The 23,307-nt window shown below is 48.8% G+C and overlaps 1 protein-coding gene across 1 annotated transcript in view; it reads left to right on the top strand.

Annotated features, from left to right (window-relative positions):
- The window catches only part of LOC141107522 (major histocompatibility complex class I-related gene protein-like), a 63,853-nt gene extending 60,875 nt beyond the window's left edge, over positions 1-2,978 (top strand). The window contains exon 7 of the mRNA XM_073598314.1: positions 2,754-2,978. Coding sequence (XP_073454415.1) covers positions 2,754-2,797 — 44 coding nt within the window. The 3' untranslated portion in view covers positions 2,798-2,978. The remainder of the gene's footprint in view (positions 1-2,753) is intronic.
- Positions 2,979-23,307: the final 20,329 nt, after the last annotated feature.

Below are 23,307 nucleotides of genomic sequence, written 5' to 3'. Positions count from 1 at the left end.
AAATTTATTAATTCATTACTTTGGGTATTTCATTGTGTTTTGATAGCATAAAAAGACACAAAAGCACATGATATGTTCAAAACAGTTTTAGTTTTATTATTCTGCATAACCCTTTTAAAATAAAGGTTTTTTCACTTCTTATTTCTTCAAAATGGATCTTAACTGATCGGACGTTGACGGACATTGTCAGTTAACGTCAGTTAATATCCGTTTTGATGGATCTGGACGTAGCTTTGTACGTTAAAAAAACGGATAAAAACGGAAGCGGAGGTTAACTGATGGTAACGGATGGTCATCCGTTTGCCCATAGGAATGCATTGTCGTCCGTCGACAGATGGAAGAAAAACGGATAGACGGTCCGTCCGTGTGAAAGGGCCTAAGGGCCATTTCACATGGGCTATCCAATCAGGTCTGCCTGTCAGTTTTTCAGGCGGACCTGATCAGGCCCTCCAGTCAGTTTTTTAGGTGGACCTGATCAGGCCCTCCAGTCACCCCCTATGGAGCACCTGATGTCAGAGCTGGCATGTCCGCTGACATCTGCCGCTATGAGACTGTCTGTCTCCGCTCTGCTCAGTAAGTGGTGACGGACCTGTCATCCCAGCTCAGTGGCGCAATCCCCAGCTGAGCAGAGTGGCCCATGTGAAAGGGGCTTTAGATTGTGGTCCTGTGAGTTGGAAAATCTTTGTGCAGGGTGCGGCTGAGGCTCCTTTCACACTTGTGTGACCTGAAAGTTGTGCAATTTTGCCACAATTTTAACGCAATTTTGATGCGACTGGAAAGAAATGCCTGTATAATCTTGAGTTCTTTGGACCTCAAGTCGCATCAAAGTTGGACCAAAATAGTGCAGCAACTACTTTGAAGTCGCTGTGACTTGAAGTTGCACAGATATGAACGGTACTGATTTGGAAATGATGGGGTCCGACTTGTCATGCGACTTTGCAGTCCCATGCAGTCACAGGACAAGTCACACAAGTGTGAAAGGGGCCTGGGAAATTCATTTCATATTGCTGGCAGCATGGTGGGCTCTGACACAGCTGCTATCAATACTGGTTTCAGCACAGTGAGATTGGACCCATGTGTGTTGCCCACAGGGGCGTAACTAGAAATAGCAGGGCCCCATAGCAAAATGTTGTATGGGGCCCCCCTGCAAACAGGCCCCCCCCCACAGCTGCCCTAGTGTCAATGCAGCGTGAGCTGTGCAACATACAGCGTGACCTGTGCCCCATACAGCATGACCTGTGCCCCATACAGCATGACCTGTGCCCCATGCAGTGTGACCTGTGCCCCATGCAGCGTGACCTGTGCCCCATGCAGCGTGACCTGTGCCCTATACAGCAGTACCTGTGCCCCATACAGCGGTACCTGTGCCCAATACAGCGTGACCTGTGCCCCATACAGCGAGACCTGTGCCACATACAACGTGACCTGTGCCCAATGCAGCGTGACCTGTGCCCCATGCAGCGTGACCTGTGCCCCATGCAGCGTGACCTGTGCCCCATGCAGCGTGACCTGTGCCCCATGCAGCATGACCTGTGCCCCATGCAGCATAACCTGTGCCCCATGCAGCATGACCTGTGCCCCATACAGCAGTACCTGTGCCCAATACAGCGTGACCTGTGCCCCATACAGCGTGACCTGTGTCCCATACAGCGTGACCTGTGCCCAATGCAGTGTGACCTGTGCCCAATGCAGCGTGACCTGTGCCCCATGCAGCGTGACCTGTGCCCCATGCAACGTGACCTGTGCCCAATGCAGCATGACCTGTGCCCCATACAGCATGACCTGTGCCCCATACAGCCTGGTCTGCCTGTGCCCCATAAAGCATGACCTGTGCCCCATACAGCGTGACCTGTGCCCCATACAGCGTGACCTGTGCCCCATACAGCCTGGTCTGCCTGTGCCCCATACAGCCTCACCTATGCAGAGGAAGAGGCAAGCCACCCGGATCAGCAGAGAGCGGGATTGCCCGCTGTAATAGCTTTCATTTGAATTTCCCGTCTTCCCGGGGCTCATCGTCACATAGCCCCACCTCTTGGCCCGACGCCTTTGATGACGTCACATGTCCCGCATTGGATCGGTGTTCTGTCTATCAAAGGCGCCGGGACAAGAGGTGGAGCTATGTGACCAGAGCCCCGGGAACACTGGAAGTTCTAATGAAAGCTATTACATCGGGCAATTCAGCTCTCTGCTGATATGGACAGCTCGCCTCTTTCTCTCCTCTCTCTTCCCCTGGCTAGGAGACTGTGCCGGCGGTGCTCTCATCCTCACTGGGCCCCACTCAGCTGCGGGCCCCATAGCGCCCGCATGGGTCGCTATGGTGGTAGTTACGCCCCTGGTTGCCCAGCAAACTCACCAGACCTCAGATGCAGCAATGCCTGCAGCAGAATAAGTGAAAGTTCTCCTAAGATTCCTCTTGGCTGCTTCAAGTGACTCGCAACAGCCAAGAAAAAGCCATGGAAGAGCTCTTCTTGGCTCTTGATCCAAGGAAGTGACTCAGGACATTTGTCCCAGTACCCCTGCCTGATAATGCTCATGCTTGAGTCCTAAATGCTGCACCCTCCAGTGCACCAATGGGTTGCTGCCTGATGGCAGGTGTGCCCCCTATTCCGATTATAACCTCTTGATAATACTTCTTTGTATAGAGAAAAGAGTTGAAGGGGCTATCTCTGTGCTGTATATAGTGGGTTAATTGTTTAATAATCATTATTAGTAGCTTTATGTTCCTGTACACTAATTATCTTCAACGTTTTTAGCCTCTAAGACAGAATCGCAGTTCTCCACCATCCCTGAAGCCTGACTGCACACCATGGAAGAATATTATGTGAAAAACCTAAAATCTACAAGAGCGGACACAATTTCCATCATCACAGACCATGAAAATGAATTAATTAATTCAAATGTATTGCCTTGTAATTTAATAGCAAATGTTTTTCTACTCTCTGAAGTAATATTAAAGCGATTGAAAAAAAAAATTTATATATATATGGACCAAAGCGCCAAAAGGATTGCTACTAATATAAATCACCTCATTTATGTATTAATATCATGGATAAAAATAAAAATGACCACATGATTTGAGCAGCTGCAGTGTAAACAGCTGGTGTAAACAAATGATGATAGAAACTAAATATACCACGCTAAATACTATATGCAATATATTACTACATAAAGCAAAAAAATATAAAATACTGAAGACAATCAATAAATAAAACAGTCCCCAGTGAAAAGTGCTGGTGCTTTAATGGAACAATGATTAAAAACTCATATACAGTGCTGTGACTTGATAAGTAGTTCCGTGCTCCTTATGTGCTTAAATAGGGTGCCCCCTAGTAGATGTGCACTCACCCTTGGGATTGGACCAACTATTGCTAGTTAGGTCAAAAGCGTGTGTGGGGCGACCCCCGTAGATATCTTCTGGACCGTAGGTTAACTGTAAAGAATGTTCCTCATATAGATGGATACAATAGAGAAAACCTCATTGCACAGTACCGTTTAAAAATAACTTTTATTCCAAAAAATTAAAAGATATTCAACTCACATGTATGAGTGCCTGATATCCTGGCACCCAGAGTGAACAGCAGGTAAAAATATCATTCGTGAAATCTGATCACTTCATGCAGTGAAGGGCTCGATTTCCGGGTATGGGCGGAAGTTGTCACGATCACATGACTTAACCTCTATGCATTTTGGCCTATCAGATTGTCCGTCCTCAGAAAGGTAACTTCCTTTCTGAGCCTTCAAAGGCCCCACACAGCCACCAGGGACCCTGCACAACATTTAAAGACCCCGCACAGCCACCAGGGACCCCGCACAGCCACCAGGGACCCCGCACAGCCTTCAAAAGCCCCACACAGCTACCAGGGACCCCGCACAGCCATCAAAGACCCCGCAGAGCCACCAGGGACCCCACACAGCCATCAAAGACCCCGCACAGCCATCAAAGACCCCGTGCAGCCATCAGGGACCCAGCACAGCCACCAGAGGCCCCACAAAGCCACCAGGGACCTCGCACAGCCACTAGGGACCCCGTACAGCCTTCATAGGCCCCACACAGCCACCAGTGACCCCGCACAGCCACCAAAGACCCCGCACAGCCACCAGGGACCCCGCACAGCCACCAGAGGCGCCACACAGCACAGCCACCAGAGGCCCCACACAGCCACTAGGGACCCCGCACAGTCACCAGGGACCCTGCACAGCCTTGAAAGGCCCTGCACAGCCTTTAAAGGACCCGCACAGCCACCAGAGTCCCTGCACAGCCTCCAGGGACCCCGCACAGTCACCAGGGGCCTCACACATCCTTCAAAGGCTCTGCACAGCCACCAGCAACCCCGCACAGCCACCAGAGGCCCCACACTGCTATCAGGGACCCTGCACAACCACCAGAGTCCCTTCACAATCACCAGGGACCCCACATTGCCTTCAAAGACCCCACACAGCCACCAGGGACCCTGCAAAATCACCAGGGACCCCGCACAGCCACCAGGGACCCTGCACAGTTTTTAAAGGCCCCGCACAGCCACCAAAGACCCTGTACAGCCACCACAGACCCCACACAGCCACCAGGGAACCTACACAGCCTTCAAAGGCACCACATAGCCTTCAACAGCCCCACACAGCCACCTGGGACCCAGCACAGCCACCAGAGGCCCCACACATCCACTAGGGACCCGCACAGTCAGAAGGGACCCCACACAGCATTCAAAGGCCCCGCACAGCCACCAGAGACCCCACACAGCCATCAGAGGCCCTGCACAGACACCAGGGACCCCGCACAGCCACCAGAGGCCCCTCACAGCCACCAGGAACCCCGCACAGACTTCAAAGGCTTTGCACAGCCACCTGGGACCCCACACAGCTTGCAGAGGCCCCACACAGCCACCAGGGACCCTGCACAGCCTTTAAAGGCCCTGCACAGCCACCAGGGACCCCGCACAGCCTTCAAAGGCTCCACACAGCCACCCGGGACCCCACACAGCCTTCAAAGGCCCCACACAGCCACCAAGGACCCCACACAGCCAGCAGGGACCCTCTACAGCCTTCAAAGGCTCCACACAGCCACCAGGGGCCCTGTACAGCCACCAGGGACACCGCACAGCCACCAGGGACTCCGCACAGCCTTCAAAGGCCCCACACAGCCACCAGGGGCCCTACACAGCCACCAGGGACCCCGCACAGCCACCAGGGGCCCCGCACAGCCACCAGGGGCCCCGAATAGCCACTTGAAAAGGGAGGAGTGGGACCCCGCACAGCCACCAGGGACTCCACACAGCCTTCAATGGGTGTGCCCACACACCACTACGAGCGTCAGATGAATAGAAGGTTCCAGCTGGAATTATCTGTGTCTTTGTCCTGTGGAAATGGTGGCACCACGCTGCAGCTCCCGGTGGACACAGGCCGGTCCGCTGTATTGGAATTGCGATGCTGTCCTCTGAGATCCCTCTGAGGCTGGCTATCCGGCTCTCCGCTGTGTAGGCCGCAGATTCTCAGTACTCCCTTTCATACAGACCTCCTGCTGGCAGGGTCAGAATGCCGTCCAGAGAGAGCGAAACAGGTTACACTCGCCTTTTTATTTCCTCTCCCAGCAGGCTGCTCTGTGTGCACAGAATTCTGTTACCTGTGGTCCAGATTGGTCCCGCTAACAGTGTCACTTCCTCATTCCGGACTACATGTTCCATCATGCATTGCTCTGGGTCATTCTCACAGGAGGAAAAAAACACACATAGAGTCCAGCATGCACTAGAGGGAGCCAAACCCATAAAAAAACAATAAAACTGTCCCTTATTTCATAAACATAGTAGCAGGGGGCATGGCCAAGACCAGCATGTGAGAGGACGCACTTCTCACAGCTCCTGCCTGATCCACTCATTGATCTTTCCCCGGCATCCTTGATCCTGCTTTCTTTGGCTCCCCAGCTGGCTACCGAGCCCCAGTACCTCCCGGACCCATCACCGGCCCTCTGCACACGAGGGAAAACCCGCCAAGGCCCTTTGGAGATGGCGGGACTGGACTCCCAAGAGAGCGCCGCCGCGACGGCAGCCTTGGCTCAGCGCATACCACAAACAGCCGACAAGCCCAGAGAAGGAAGCAGCAGGGAAACCCTAAAGCCATTGGGTAAGGAGCAGTATAGAGACATCCTATACTATACCCAGAAAATACAGGGCCCTGGGGCTATGGAAGCGGGAGAGGCAGCTAACAGAGGGGGAGAGGCAGGCATGTCAGCACAAGCAGACTGGGCTCTGGATACAGACAGCACTCCCAACCTCTTCATAGAAGATGGAGTTCATCCCCCCTCTCCCCCCCAGAGGACATACCGGAGACTCTGAAGCAACCAACACTAGCTGAAATACTGAAGGCCGTTCATATGTGCACAGCTACAGTTAATGTTATGAAAGATCAGCTTGGGGGCATTAGAGATGAGATGTCATTTCTCAGACAAGACCTGCAAAAGGTTAGCGAAAGAGCAACAGCAGTTGAAAGCCGAGTGAGTGACATAGAGGACAGGCTACCTCCACTTGCGCAAGAAGCCAGAGCAGCACATCGCATGGCCCAAGACATGTATAATAGAGCTGAGGACACTGAAAATCGTTTACGCAGGAACAACGTTTGCATTTTGGGGCTCCCGGAGAAATCTGAGGGTAAAGACCCCACTACTTTCGTGGAAAATCGGCTTATTGAGATTTTTGGCCGGGATGCATTTTCTCCCTTTTTTACGGTGGAGAGAGCCCACAGAGTCCCTGGTCGGCCTCCCCCACAGGGAGCCCCTCCCAGGTCGTTGCTGGCCAAGCTACTGCACTACCATGATAGAGAAGCAGTTTTACGATGCGCACATGAGAAGGCAAATATTAAATTCAACGGAGTCAGAGTGTCTTTCTATCCTGACTTTTCCGCAGAGGTGCAGAGAAGTAGAGCGAAATTTGGGGAGATCAAGAAACGCCTGAGGGCCCTGCAATTACCATTCGCTATGCTCTACCCTGGCAAACTCCATGTGATGGCAGACTGGCATGCTCAGTTTTTTGAGTCAGCTAGAGAAGCGGCGGCATGGTTGGACCATAACGAACAAGCCTTGCGACACCATCAGGAGGATGCAGAAGGTGACTGACCCTGACACCATGTCAGAGATAAAATGCATGTCAGCTTGTTAGGATGTGGAAATTTTCATATGGATGTGATGTTATCCTTACTTGTCTGCTTAGTTGAAATTCTGCATACTATCCGGCTCCTCTTTCCTTTATTTGTTTGCCGGGGGAAATTTCATTTTTAGAAATGCTAGGAAAAAAACTGTGACTTCCCTTACATTTAATTTTTACAACTCTTTGTTTCATTGGCAATGCAAAGACAATCAGTTAGCCTATCTTTAGGATGTGTTGCAAGAAAAGGATTTGCCCAGTTGGCAAAGCTCTTTTGGATGACTCTACTATTTTGTTCTGTATTGGCGGGTACTAAAGTAAGAGATACATGCCCAACATGGAACTACCCTATTGCAATTGCTCTAAAGTTTGATGGCACCATTGTGCCTAGTTGTTGTTTGCAGTGTATACTATCCTACGGTCCAGAGATCTACTTTACTTCGCTCATGTGCTACCTAGATGCAACATCAGCCCACCACAGCCTCATCTACCATGCCCCCCGTGGATTTTTCCTACAGAAGGTCCTTGAAATCCCCATCATGATGCTGTCCTTGCTCTCCAAATGGCGGGATCTTCTTCATTGGTTTCCTGGAATGTTAGGGGCATGAACTCCCCCCTTAAACGTACAATGATATTTACATGTCTGAAAAAGTTTTATCCCGCTGTTTTATGTCTACAGGAAACAAATTTGACTATAGAAACCAAGAGTTGCCTGAAATATGCATGGATAGGTTGGGCGGACCACTCCACCCACACCTCCTTTTCCCGGGGTGTGAGTGTAGTGATACACAGATCCCTGGATTATCAGGAATATGCATCTAAAATAGATCCAGAGGGGAGATTTGTGTTTTTACACTGTTGTATTGGTATTTTGAAATGTATTTTGGCTTGTGTCTATATACCTCCTCCATTTGATGCCGGGTGCTTCGGCTTCTCCTGGAATTTTTGGAGGGGAAGCCTTTAATAGTTGGTTGGACCCAGGTTTGGACAAACATCCGCCCCCGGGGAATACAGACTTCCCATAGGGCAACTCCTCTCGCTAGATTATTACAGGAGATGGGCTGGCTAAACATATGGAGACAACGAAACCCTGCAGTTAAACAATTCTCCTGCTTTTCGAAAACTCATTGTCCAGGATAGATTTAGCTGTGGGAAACTCGGCTATGCTCCCCTCGGTTTCTGACATTTCCTACAAACCCCGATGCGTGTGGGATCACTCCTATATGGTGATAAACCTTATTGTAACCCGAGTTTCTACATTCTCAAAAGCACCCTGGAAATTTAATGCCTTTTGGCTTCAGCTATTTACGTCCCCTGAGGAACTAGCGGGGAGCACCTGGAACTTTTTTACACACCAGCCTGATTCGGCAGCTGTTCTCACTGAATGGGAGACATTTAAATCCTATCTTAGACGTCTGCTAAGCAAAGAGGTTACCAAGGTTAAAAAACACTCAGAAGCCCTTAGAGAAGCTTTGGAGATGCAGGTCCACTCCCTGGAGGTGAAATATGTGCAGGATCCCACTGACTCCGCTAGGGAAGCTTGGCAGGCGGCTCAATCAGCTTATGAGCACCTGCTGGCCTCGTCGGCGGAAAAAGAGGTTTTTCTCCAAGACAGCTTTCTTTGAGATGGGGGAGACAACAGGCCGTCTCTTGGCTATTAGCTCTCAGGCTAAACAAGGTGATTACTTCAGTCATACACCCTGATCAGGTGGGATTTATGCCCAACAAATCCACAGCGATAAACCTTAGAAGGCTATACCTTAACATGCAATCCCTTGCTGATAATAAGGGTAAGCGGGCTCTTCTGTCACTAGATGCTATGAAAGCCTTTGACAGTGTGGAATGGCCATATCTTTGGGAGGTACTGAAGCGTTTTGGCTTTGGTGACGGGTACATTTCCTGGGTGCGTTTGTTGTGACATTGTCCTCAGGCGGTCATTAGAGAGGCAGGCAGATTGTCGCTTGCATTTGCATTAGGCCGGGGCACGCGGCAGGGGTGCCCCTTTGTCCCCCCTGCTGTTTGCCCTGGCAATAGAGCCATTGGCGATCAGGATCAGAGATCATGGGGATATCACAGGCTTTTGCTATGGAGATAGACAGGAGAAGGTGATGCTCTATGCTGACGATACAATGATTTTGCTGGGGGATATAGAACAATCCTTGAGTAAAACGATGGAAACGGTGATTCGTTTTGGGGAATACTCAGGCCTGAAAATAAATTGGACTAAGTCAGCCCTGATGTCAATAGATGACGTACAACTTCAACATGGAGAGCGAGTGGGAGATATCCCGGTAGCCACCTCTTTTAAATATTTGGGGATAAATGTGACACCGCGAATCAGGGAATATAGTCAGCTAAATATTTCCCCGCTACTGGCCAGATTTTGCTTGCGGGTTAAGACTTGGAATACCCCATGTATGTCAGTTGCGGGCAGGGTGAATCTAATTAAAATGATTCTTATGCCCCAACTGTTATACATGTTACTTAACTCCCCGGTAGTGATGCCACTGAAGACCTTTAGAATAGTGAATACTATATTCCGCGAGCTGATTTGGAAAAATAGACCCCCCCAGGATAAAGTTAGAGCATTTGCAACGCCCTAAAGATGACGGTGACCTTGCACTTCTGAATCCATGGCTGTATTATCTGGCATCACAACTGCAACACTTGATAGGTACCATGGTCTCGGAGGGAGACACAGTAGACAGATCCCCTAGTGCTTCCGAAAGCATCCTGCTCCATACGGTAGGTAGAAAATCCATTCCAACTGCTCTGGAGGCATTAGCCTTTGGAAAACCCCAAAAAAGCTTTCCCACTTATAGCCTAATACAGAAGATATGGAACAAAATCAGCTATTTACAGGGGGTGTCAGGCATTAACGAGTTCAGTCCCATCTGGGCAAATGAGACCTATCCCGAGTTAGCCAAATTGCAATATGCAGAAAGGTGGAAGAGACGTGGGGTTTTTTACCTGACCCAAATAATTAGCAATGGGAAATTACTGCCTTTCGAAACTCTGAGGGAGAGGTATGGGTTAGCAAAACGAATGCAACTTTACTATATGCAAATCAGACTTGCTTTCATAGCCCAATCGAAGACTTCTGAGTGGTATATGGACTCTACTCCCATTCTTTTTCAACTTAAGACTGCAGAGACATCTAAAGGATTCATCTCCCAGTGTTATGGCACATTACTGCGTAAGTACCTCACAAAACACCCCCTTACAGTTAAAAGAAAATGGGAAGCGGACATAGGTCCCCTGGACAAGGATTAGTGGGAGGAAGCCCTACAGTCAGTAGCCATATGTTCCTTGAATGTGACACAAAGGTTGACACAACTATACACACTCCTGAGAATATACTACACGCCTCATAGATTGCATACCATGGGACTGCTACCCACACCTATGTGTACTAGAGGCAAAACGGATTATGGAGAGTTGATACATATGCTCTGGCGTTGTCCCAAATTGCATGTATACTGGATGGGGGTGATAGGCATTCTTTCTGTGGTGTTTCGGGTGCCAGTTCCTCTGGACCCCAGACACTGCATTTTGAATTTGCTAGATGAGTTGGAGTGGGAACCTCACACCAAAGAAGCCCTTACCAGGGCCCTCTTTATGGCTCGCAAATTAATAATGCTACATTGGAAATCTGAGTCGCCCCCCTCGGTTAAGGAATGGATTACTGCAGTAGGTAACACACTACGAATCTAGAAAATTATATACCAACATACAGGATGCACTAATAAATTTGAAAAACTGTGGGAGCCGTGGCTGGGGACCCCGGGACTGGCCCCGGAGGACCTAGTCATGGATAGACTCTTGCAACTCAATACAGGTTGAATGCATCATACACTCTGAAGTGCTTTTATGTTAAGATGGGTGGGTCGCTCCGTTACAGAAGAATGGGCTGGGGGCACAGTGGAATTTGAATATGGTTGTATGATATTTGGTGATGATGTGTTTTTATTAGAACGGTATAAAAAAAAAAATAAAAATGAGGCATTGTTCTCAAAGTACATGGAAATGTTTATATTTGCTAAAAATGACTGGACTGGATCTCTGGATCTTTGGGCTGTATGTGTTTAACTTTCAATAAAAGTTTTCTTTTTGGATAAAAAAAATAAACATAGTAGCAAACCTTGCCTACATATATTTTGCATATCCTATGCTTTACAATAAATAAAGTTAGGCAAAGTGTCTGTTGCCAATTCATTTCTAATCACCGAGGATCCAGGTTGAAGATGCAGAAACAACAGGGAATGGGAACTACAGTGCATCTCTACCTTTGTTTTAGTTTTGGATAAAGTGTCAAATTTTTATTGTTGTCAGTGTCCCTATAGGGGAAATTTGCCCTCTCTATTTGTGCTGGTGACCATTGTTACTGAGAAAGAAAGTGAGGGGAAATCCAGAAGTTTAGAGTTAACCCCAGAGCAAGAGATAAGGGGACATCTTCCAATTGGGACACCTGTGGAAACAGGGCTTACCCTTGCATTGTAAATGTTTCTCTAACTTCCTGAGGCATCTTCGGGACAGGAAGTAAGGGGAAATTTCCCCAATGTTACATAGGAAAAAACAACTTGGCAGGGATTTTTTTTTTTGCAAATATAGTTTTTATTACATTTTTCAGGAATGAACAAGGTCCAGTAATGGAAACAGTAGCTTTCAATAAAGGAGGACGTAGCCTCCTAGAAGTATGATACATTAAGTAGGAATGTACATTACAGCAATCGATCAATACGCTAGAGAATATTATAGCCGACATCGTCCCAATGCTACAGAGTTATGACGGTGTGTGACTCCCACACCATAACCATCAGAAAGACCGTCCTCGTTCCTTATAACCTTAACATAATAATTTAAAGTAGAGAAAAGAAATAGACAGAGGGGGAAGAACTATCAAGAAGAAAGGTGAGAGGGGAAGGGGGAGAGAGGAGGGGGGAGGGAGTGGTGTCTGGGATTAAATATAGGCACGACTCAGGGCATGCTTGTTGAGCTTCTAAATACTTGTCTATGTGTAGTATCTCAGGTCCCGTATAGGGATTGTCCCTCTTCTGATTGTATAAACAGATTCCAAAGACTCCAGGTCTTCTTGTAGGTCTCATGTCTGTCATTCGCTGTCAGTATTAGATCTTCCATCCTGTTAATGTCCTCCACCTTCCGCAGCCAAAGCACTGTGGTCAGCGGATTCTGCTGTTTCCATAGCAAAGGAATGCGGGATTTGGCTGCGTTTAGTAAGTGGCGTAGTATGGATTTTTTGTAGGTTCTAGCCGACAAAGTGGAAACATGTAGTAGAAAAAATGCCGGGTCATCAGGGATCTTAAATTCAGTACATTTTTGGGAAATGGTGCGGACCGCTGTCCAAAAAGCGTGCAGTTTTGGACATGTCCAAAATATGTGGAGGATCGTTCCTCTGTCTGTACAACCCCGCCAACAGTGCTCTGATGTGTCGGGGAAGATAGTGTATAGTCGGCTGGGTGTCAGGTACCATCTTGTTAGTATCTTATAATTAGTCTCCTGTATTTTGGTGCACAGTGAAGACTTAAGGGCGTAGCAGATCATATTTTGAATTTGTGTTGTAGTGAAAGTGTGATGCAGGTCTGCCTCCCATTTTGATATGCAGGGCAAGCCTGGTTGCTCTGGGGGGTTATTAAGCAGTGCATACATTTTGGAGAGGACTTGAGGTAGCGTTTCTGTTCCAGAGCAATATTCCTCAAATGTGGTCAGTTGCCTAGTATAAGCCTGGAGTCTGATGTAGCCTGGAGGTAATGATGGATCCGCACTGCGTTCCAGAATGCAAGTCGATAGGGGCCTACGGAATCTATCAACTCTGCAATTGTGGGCCATCTATCACGTATCACAAACTGGGAGGCAGTTACACAGGTGGATTCGGGTCAAATTCCTTTTCTGCGTCAGTGTTTAGAAAGACACATGGGGTATTTGTGGACTGCGCAACATGTAAGAGATATAGCACTTTAGTGGTGCTGTTCCTTGCTTCCCGTGAAGGAATAAAGCCGATCTGATCGAGGTGTACAAGTTTCTGCAGGTGTTGTGCCAGCCGGGTAGCCAGAATCTTAGTAAACAGCTTGAGGTCCACATTCAAAAGTAATATGGGTCTACAGCTGCCACAGGCTGTGGGGTCTTTCCCTTCTTTATGTATCACCGAGATGTGAGCTCCCAGGGTGTCTCTGGCAAAAGATGAGCCTGAGTCAATTGCATTAAATAGCTTGACCATACATGGGCCCAGTATTGGCAGTAGTGTCTTGTAGTACTGTATGGTGTACCCATATGGGTCCGGTGCTTTCCCTGGTTTCATTGCCCCTAACGCCTACTGGAGTTTCAGTAAGGATATGGGGGAGTCTAGTTCCTCTGAAAGTTCAGGGGAGAGGGAGGGGAGTTGAGAAACCTTAATGTATTCCTCCATGACTGACCGGGACGACGCCGGTGGTGGTAGATTGTATAGGTGGGAGTAAAAATCTTTAAACTCCTGGGTAATTTGTGCAGCAAGGAGCACCTTTTGTCCATCATTCCGGACAACCCGGGGGATATACGTGGAAAGTTTGTGTTCCCTAACCATTTTTGCTAATAATTTCCCACACTTGTCTCCCGATTCGTAGCTTGTTTTGCAGCAGAACTGCAGTGCAGCCTTCGCTTTGTACCGGAGTAGGTCAGTGATCTGTTTCCTGATAACTGTTAGATCTGTCTCCGAAGCCTGGGAGGGAGCATGTTTATGTCTAGATTCGGTAGTGTCTAATTTGTGTAGCAGTTGGGAAAGCTGTTTCGTGCGTTCTCGTTAATACGGGCACCGTGTTTAATGAGGATGCCTCTGATGACTGATTTGTGAGCCTCCCACAGAATACCCGGGTCGCAGTCTGGTTGGTCGTTTGTCTGAAAATACATATTTATCTCTTTAGTCACCTCCGCTAACACCTCTGGGGTCCGTAAGAGGCTCTCAGGGTGACAGAAGCGGGGTTTGAGTGACATGAAACCTGTCAGGGTGTAGGTCAGAAAGATGGGCGCATGGTCCGACCATGTTATGTTGGCTATCGATGTATCACGAACGGCATGTAGTTCAGTATGAGGGATCAGGAAGCAGTCTATTCTGGTGTAGACTTTATGTGGGGGGGAGTAGAATGTGTAATCGCGTTCCCCAGAATGTTGTAGACGCCATGCATCTATCAATTGGGCTTTGTGCAGTATTTTGGCCACTCGCTTGAGGTGGCTCGGAGGTATAGACGATACGCCCGTCGAGGTGTCTGCTGATGGTATCAGAGGGACATTAAAGTCTCCTCCGAGGATCAGCTGTCCCACTTTGAGTTCTTGGAGTTGTTCTAGGACATCGTCTAGAAATGAGGCCTGGTTTTCATTAGGTGCCAACGTCACCTGTATGTCACCCAATAGTCCTTTAAGAAAGATGTATCTGCCCACGGGGTCTATAATTGAAGCTTGGAACTTCCAGGGGATTTTTCCGGAAAATTAATATGGAAACCCCTTTTGATTTGGCAGTCGGGTTAGTAGAGTGGTAGGTCAGTGGGTAAAACCTATTACGTAGGTATTGGAGTTTGTCATTTTTGAAATGTGTCTCTTGGATGAAAGCAATATCTGTATGAGATTGCTTTAGGTCATGTAGCAGCATGCGTCTTTTCTCTGGCGTGTTGAGCCCTTTAGCGTTGAACGACATCACAGTGATATTGTCCAGCGCCATGGAGTGGGGGCGGGGAGGGAAAAAAGGGGGGTTGGGGAAGTGGGGAAGGTGTAGGGGTATAGAGGAAGAAAAGATATGTAGTGTGGAAAAAGGATTAGTAAAAGAAAGAAAAGAAAAAGATCAAGCAGTGAAGAAAGAGGTAGTAAGTTCCAGGCCTAAGGCCCTGGTTCCGGTTTCAATTACAGTATCTGCAAACGACTCCCGGGAGGCAAATAAATACCCCCCCGGATGGTATGGTATCCTAGCTGGGAAAGAGGGAGGACAGGGCTCGACAGGCAAGCCCCCGAGATGACAATACTTAATAGTGCAATAACAGTTACAACTCCAGAAGAAAACAACAAATTCAACCATGTGATTATAAAAGTGCCAGTTTTTAGGGATCCAGCAATAGTCCCCCCTTGCATCCTGTGGCCTGACCCTCTCCACCCATTCCAGCTAGTAAATGACACAGTGTCTCGCTCGGTAACATCGCCAGACTGTGGCTGACGGCCCCTCCATCCCATTTTGTCCCAACCAGTACACTTCCCCACTTATAATGCTATAGATAGTATATATGAGACAGCAGTTACCACATATCCACTGAACACATCTCCTCCCTCCACCACAAAGACCCACTCCCCCGCTCCTCAAGATGGAGGCACCAGGCCCCCTCAAATGAGTATAGCCAACGACCCCATCCGTAGAAAGCAGTGAGAGGGGAACCCAGCTCCTTCACATTCTCAAGATGTCATCCAGTTCTGGCCCAATCATGTAGAGGTTGAGCCACTCTGCTCTCTGTACCCCTCTCCATGTATCCGGCTCATGGAGAGGGAGGATGAGGACTGTGTCACTCCTGGGTTCATAGTTTCCTGATGGGGTGCACAGCTTACACCCAGCAGGTCCAGCGAGGGGTATGTTCAGGTTTCTGCTCGTGTGGCAGACTGTTGGGATCCACCAGGTGAGCTTGCCTGTAAGAGTCAAGGGAGGGGGTCAGGGCATTGCTGTGTCCGAGGGTAGACACTCAAGGCACATCCAGCCCCTGTGGTGGGTGGAGGGGGATCCCCGGGGGCAAATGGGTGGGGTGCAAGGGTGCACGTCTGGTGGTCTCTCTCTGGTGCGCAGCTATAAGTTGCCGTACAAGTTCCAACAAATGGTGGAGGATCCGGAAGGGAAGGGGGTATCCCCAGGTGGACATGGACAGTGTCTCAACATCCCCTGTCAAGGAGCAACTGACAGGTCAGGGTAGTGTTCTAGATGGGGCGGGCCAGGTACTCGGGGAGGCAGTGGGACCAGGCATAACTTTTAGCATAAACGGCTTAAAACATAGACAACAGGGGGAGAGTACTCACGGCATAAAGGCATCATGACTCTTGTGCCGCCTCCTGAGATTGCGCTCTGGGATGGCATTGGCTTTCTGTTGTCTGGGCTGGTAGTCCCCTCTCCTCTGCGCCAGTTGGTATGGGCGACTGGGGAATCGTGGGAGAAGGGTCAGCCAATTGGGGACCTTGTATCCAGAAACTCAAAGAGGGCCGATAAGGATGCTGGAGCTCGGAGGGTAAAGGATCTCTGGTTTCCCCGGAAGGTCACAGATAACGGGTAACTCCATCGGTAGGTGGCATCCTGGCATCTGGTGAGGTCCAGCAGTGGCTTAAACACAGCTCGGCGCTGTAGTGTGGCATGGGAGAGATCCGGGAGTATCTTAATGGCAACTCCATTGAATTACGGTTCTCCCGCCTCCCATGCTTTACAGATGATATGCTCCTTGTGGACGTAGTGGTGCAGTCTACAGATGACATTGCGGGGTCTCGGTCTGGGGCCCTCTGTGGATGCGGTCGAGTGTCACCCGGTCCGGGAGTTCCATGCCCTCGATGCTGCAGAAAATGGCCGAGTGCCATGTCCACCAGATCCTAGGCTCCCGTGGCCTCTGGTAGGCCCCGGAGCCGCAGATTGTTCCTATGGCTCCGGTCCTCCATGTCCTCGAAGTGCAGCTGTTGGTCTATCAGGGCCCCAACATGCCTCTCCTGGGGCTCCTCCAGTGCGGTTACTCGGTGGTCCAAAGTGGACAATGAAGCTTCCCCTTTCGTAAGTCGGGATGCGAGGCCTTTCACCTCTGTTTTTACCTCTTTCATCTCCTTCCTGTGGGCCGCCTTCACTGTGCAAATCAAGGCCACAATGTCAGCCTTAGTGGGGAACGCCTGTATCAGGGAGCATAGTTCTGTATCCGCTCGGAAGAGGAGAAATGCGGGCTGCGATGGACCCCCAGATTTGGGGTCAGGGTGGAAGTCTGGTGGGGTATCCAGGAACTTGTCAGAGATTGGGAGTTCCACATGAGGAGTTGGTGAGTCACCAGGGGCCTGGCTCCCCGCGCTGCTTGCATGTGTGTCCGCCATTTTAAGCTCTGGCGAGTTCAATTGGGAAAGTTGGAACAAACGCCTGATTTCACTCGGTGGTGGAGCTGGAGGTGAAAAATTTTAGGCTTGTTGTTCGTTTTTGCCATCCTCTTCTTTGAGGAGTACATACTTAGCTGAAAAAGTCGGGGTATTCGGGAGACAGTCAGGAGCTCTGGTAAAACACGTCTCTATCCAGCCATATCCAGGCCATGCCCCGCTGGCAGGGATTTTAACCTCCCTCACTCTGTCCAAAGCTAAGAAAGGTTTTGGCTATACATATAATTTAACTGCAATTTTCTATCTCCCCAAGAGTGAAAACATTGCACACAGTTCAACCAGCAACTCTCAGTTTGCAATTCCTCTTTAACCACTTGCCGTCTGCGCTATAGCCGAATGACGGCCACAGCGCGGACCTGAATTTCCGTGAGCCCGCCATATGGCGGCCTCCCCTGTGCACGCTCCCTGCGCATGCCCTGCAGGGCACGCACAGAGCGAGCTGTGATCACCGAGTCACTGAGACTCGGGTCATCACCAATCCGAGTAAGGGGCCAGTCCCGGCCCCTTACCATGTGATCCACTGTCAGCCAATGACAGTTGATCACATGATGTAAACAAAAGCTCGCTAATCTTTTTTTTTTCTCCTCATGCTGACAGCGTGAGGAGAAAAAAAAGCCGATCACCGGCTCATCTGCACGGGACATTGGTCCCGAAGAGGAAGAGGCTATTATGCCTCATCTGTGCCACCTGCCATTGCCACCTGACAGTGCCCACAGTGCCCACCAGTGCCACCTTTTAATGCCCATAAGTGCCACCTATCAATGCCCACAAGTGCCACCTATCAATGCCCACGAGTGCCACCTATCAATGCCCACCAGTGGTGCCAATCAGTGCCACCTAGCAGTGCTGCCTATCAGTGTAACCGATCAGTGCCCATTATTGCCACCCATCAGTGCCTATCACTGCCACCCATCAGCCACACATCAGTGCCCATCACTGCCACCTATCGGTGCCCATCAGTGCCGCCTCATCAGCATACATCAATGAAGGAGAAAAATTACCCGTTTTAAAATTTTAAAACAAAATATATAAAAAAAATTAAATTCGGTCTTTTTACATTTTTTAACAAAAAATAAAAACCGCAGAGGTGATCAAATTCCACCAAAAGAAAGCTCTATTTGTGGGAAAAAATTATAAAAATTTCATTTGGGCACAGCGCTGAAAGCTGAAAATTGGTCTGGACAGAAGGGGGGTTAAAGTGCCCAGTAAAGTAAGCAAGTGGTTAATATCAAACAAAAAAAACTGCATAGTAATTTACTAGACAAGCATAGAGCACAAGCATTTGCAAAGTGCACAGCCTATTTGCCTTAAGTAAATCAACCCCTATATTCGAGTGTGGGACTGCATGTAATCTCATGATTTTTTTGCATCAAACCCGTGCTGCTAATGGCATCCCCACGCACTGGAAAACACAGCACAGTGGTGCATTTTTCATAGAACAAAACAACTCCGCAGAGTGGTAAAGTGTTACTATGGTAACACTGTATTGTTCTGGTCACAGTATGTAAACAAAATGTAAAAGAAAAGAAAAAAGAAAAATATTTTAAAAAATTGAAAAAAAATAATTGGTATATATATTTTTTACATACTATCCCTGATCACCCCCCACCAGTTATATGATGATGCTGTACTGCACTGGTGAAAGTATTTAAATATTTAAAAGAAAAGTTTAAAAACATTTTTTCTTAATTTCTCAAAAAAGTGACAAAAAAATTAGAACTTCAAAAAACACGCCATGCCTCCTACTAAATACCTCAGACTGTCTACTTTAAAAAAGGTAATTTGGTATTTGTACTGTCCTGGCATTTTTGGGCCTCAAGAAATGAGTACATCAGTACATCAGGATTAATCAATTTCCACATATACAGTATCTCACAAAAGTGAGAATGTGATAACACTGAAGAAATTACACTTTGCTACAATGTAAAGTCTACAGCTTGTATAACTGTAAATTTGCTGTCCCCTCAAAATAATTCAACTCACAGCCATTAATGTCTAAACCGCGGGCAAGTGAGTACACCCCTAAGTCAAAATGTCCAAATTGGGCACAAAGTGTCAATATTTTGTGTGGCCGCCATTATTTTCCAGCACTGCCTTAAAGTGGTTGTAAACCCTCCTCTACTATCTTAATCTTTATAGCACAGGCAGCTGATTGCTGCCTGTGAAAGTGCACCCACGGTTTTGGTTTCGATATAAATCGTCCTTCTATGTGCTGTGACGTGTCCCACGCTTGCGCACTGTGTAAATCCTTTAACGGCACACAATGTGTGTCGTTTCTGTCTCTGCTTGCCGGTGTTCTGCCGAGAAAGTTCCGCTCGGCGGATAAGGACCCTCCTCTACTGCGCAGGCGTGCGCCTGCGCAGTAGGATCCGTCGGAAATAGCCAAAGGTGAATAGGTGAAAATCAGCTGTACACGGCGCCTGTAAGAGGGCCCCTCGCGGGCTCGCTTCGCTCGCCACGCTTCGGGCACGGCCTCGCTTCACTCGCCACGCTTCGGGCACGGCCTCGCTTTCCTCGGATCTTATTTATTCCCTCTCTAGGTCCACTTAGATGGTGGGGAAGGAACCTGGACCCAGGGCGCAGGCGCCGTGTACAGCTGATTGAAGAATTTGAGCTTCGGCTATTTCCAGCGGCTGATAGTAGTTCGTACTGCGCAGGCGCTGCGCCTGCGCAGTACAGGGGTGTCCTTATGCGCCGAGGGAACTTTCTCGGCAAGACACTGGGTCATTAGCTGGCAATGAGAATGGAACAGAGTGAAGTCTCGCGATGCTAGTGATTTGCTATCCTCATTGTGTACGCTCTGTTGCCGTAGTAACAGCAATAGAGATATAGGCTTGGTTCCGACGCTACGGCGCATGCACGAGATTTCCACAGGGAAACTAACTAAGGGCGGAAATGATGTCCACAAAAGCTTCAGCATACAGGAGGGTGAATGGCGCAGGCGATACCCGGAAGAGCCTAAATAATAAAACTGATAAAAACGGAATTTGCAAAGCTCGTTTAGGACAAATTTAAATATGTATGGCTTAGCAATGTTTAACACCATTTGTCACGTACCTAGTGATGAGCCTGGAATGCAGAAGGAGAACTCTCTTGCGTCCCTGACTCGCAGCCCCTGATAAAGAGAACAGGAGGCACGGGAGTCCAAGGTAGCAGGAGTGCCTGGCAGGATCAACAGCTGGTGGATGGACCAGGAAGTCTTCAAGGAGCTGTAACTGGATCGGTAGATCTTGGCAGCAGAAGACAGGAACCAGCAGGAACCAGGGATCATACAGGAACAGGTAAGTCAATCTGGAGCTGGCACACAGAAATGTCAGGCAAGCCGGGTCAAACAGACAATTGGTACAGGAACAGGTGCAGAAGACAGAGACATTGTCACAGAGCAGGCCGGGTCGGTAACAGATGGGTACGGATGGACCAGAGGATGAGGCAGATGCAGAGTCGTAGACAAGCCGGAGGTCAGAGGCAGGCAGAAGGCAGAGAAGGTCGCAGGTCAAGCTGGGTAAACACAAGATCAGATTGGGTCAGTAGGTAAGCTCAGGAACGCTGTAGATCAAGCAGCAATGTCTGAGGGGAGAGCTGTGTTTAAATAGCCCGACTGGCGCCGGTAACCGTGCGCGAGCACGCGCATGAGCCTAGACATCCTCAGGCACGCACAGGCAGGTGAGGGACCACTGTTCCCAGTCAGCCTTTCCTGACATTGCCCCCCCCAAGGGGCAGCCTCCAGGCCATTTCAGGATGGGATCTCTTGAAAGACTGGATCAGATGCTTGGCATGAATGTTACCTTCAGGCTCCCACAAGTTTTCCTCAGAACTGTACCTCTTCCATTTAATGAGGTATTGAACACGGTTATTTCTCTTCCTGCAATCCATTATTGCCTCCACTTCGAACTCCTCCTCGCCATTGACCATTATAGGAGTGGGAGTACCTGTAGCTCGTCCTGGGAAGGGATTGTAAACAGCAGGCTTTAGGAAAGAAACATGAAAAACGGGGTGTACCCGAAGTGATTCTGACAGTTTCCAGTTTGTAGGCCACCTCATTGATTCTTCTCTTTACTGAGAAAGGAAGCAAAAACCTAGGGCCCAACAAGTCCTTGTGCTCTGGTCATGGTTTCTTGCAACAATTTATTATTGGTGCTGAAAAAAACCCACAGTCTCAAGAACAGCTGGTACAGAACATTCGGGAACAGAGTTGGGCAGAAATGATGGGTGGTAACCATAGTTGGCAAAAAACGGAGTCTGCTTAATGGTAGAGTGGTAGAATTGTTATAAGCGAACTCGGCCAACGGCAACAGAGAGAACCAGTCATCCCGAGAGAAGGAGGAAAAACAGCGGAGGTACTGCTCGAGAGTCTGGTTAGTCCTTTCTGTTTGCCCATTCGCCTGAGGGTGGTATGCAGGAGAAAAAGATAACTCAATACCAAGGAAACTGCATAGTGCTCTCCAGAACCGAGAGGTGAATTGAACTCCCCTATCCGAAATGATGTTGGCTGGTACTCCATGAAGTCTGACAATTTCCCTGATAAAAACTCGTGCCGTTTCAGGTGCCGAGGGTGTTCCTTTCAAGGGAATAAAATGTGCCATCTTGGAGAGCCGATCCACTACTACGAAGATGGCAGTATGGCCTTCTGAGGGGAAAGCTCCACAATAAAGTCCATGGAGATTAATTTCCAAGGCCTCTCTGGAGCAGGCAAAGGTTTGAGCAAACCCCAAGGCCTGGTTTTATTACTTTTGTTGCGAGTACAGATGGTACATGGCTCCATGTATTTTTAACAGTCCCTTGCAACTTGCGGCCACCAGAATGTGCGTTGCACTAGATCAGAAGTTTTGGAAGCTCCAAAGTGCCTGGCTAGTACATGATCATAGCAGAGGTCAAGTATGGTGACCCGGAGATTTTCTGGAATGAAGATTTTGTAATTGAGCCAGAACAGACCGTCTTTCGTTAGCAACCCTGCTTCTGCAGGAGGGGGACTTTCAACGGAAGCTTGCTTAATACGGCCTAAAAGATCTTCTTGTAATAGGAGAAAATTTTCTGCCGACAGGATAGTATCTGGAGAAGTAGGTACTTTGGGGTCGTTAAACATACGGGACAAGGCGTCCGGTTTTGTGTTCTTTGACCCAGGTCTGTAGGTGACATGGAAGACCTGGAAAAGAATAGCGCCCACATGGCTTGACGCGGTTTCAACCTTCTTGCAGATTTCATGTATTCCGGGTTTTTATGGTCCGTATAGATCAAAATCGGGTGAGCTGCTCCCTCCAGAAGGTACCGCCATTCCTCCAAAGCCGCCTTTATTGCTAATGGTTCTCGGTCCCCCACATCATAATTTCTTTCAGGAGCAGTTAGTTTGCATGAGAAAAAGGCAACGGGAAACAGAGGAGCCTTGGGACCTTGTCGCTGTGAGAGTACTGCCCCAACAGCGACTTCGGATGCATCGACTTCCAAGACAAACGGGAGAGCCGGGTCAGGGTGTTTCAGCACAGAAGCAGAAGTAAAAAGTCTCTTGAGGGTGTCAAAAGCAGTTTGGGCTTCAGGAGTCCAGTAGAACCGAACTCCCTGCTTGGTCAGCTGAGTAATAGGGGAGATGATGGTCGAAAATCCTTTAATAAAGGTTCCCCACAATACATGCACAGATCGTTCATGCGGCGACGTTGGCGTTCTTCAGATGTAAGTGTAGGGCGAAGCATACCCAGCTGCATAAGTTCTGGTACGTCTGGGGTGGAAGCAGGCTGAACTGGTGGTGCGGTATTGGAGAAACTGGACACTCTTGGCAACATCCAGGTTGGACGTGTCTGACCTGTGGTTCTCTCAGATCTGCATTCACGTAGGCGTCTATCGATCTGTATTGCTAGGTTGAAAAGTCCATCCAAGGTCTGAGGAACCCCTACTCGGGAAGTTCATCTTTAAGTAGGGTCAGACAGACCCAACCAAAACTGGTAGCGGAGGGCAGCATTGTTCCAGTTAGTATCTGCACTCCAACGCTTGAACTCTGCAACGTAGTCCTCTGCAGCCCTGCGACCTTGTTTCTAATGCATGGAGAGTGGCTTCT

This window comes from Aquarana catesbeiana, linkage group LG09, assembly GCF_042186555.1.
Source record: "Aquarana catesbeiana isolate 2022-GZ linkage group LG09, ASM4218655v1, whole genome shotgun sequence".
Classification (NCBI taxonomy): Eukaryota; Metazoa; Chordata; class Amphibia; order Anura; family Ranidae; genus Aquarana; species Aquarana catesbeiana.
The sequence above is the reverse complement of the archived record's forward strand: the minus strand, read 5'-3'. Positions and strand labels throughout refer to the sequence as shown.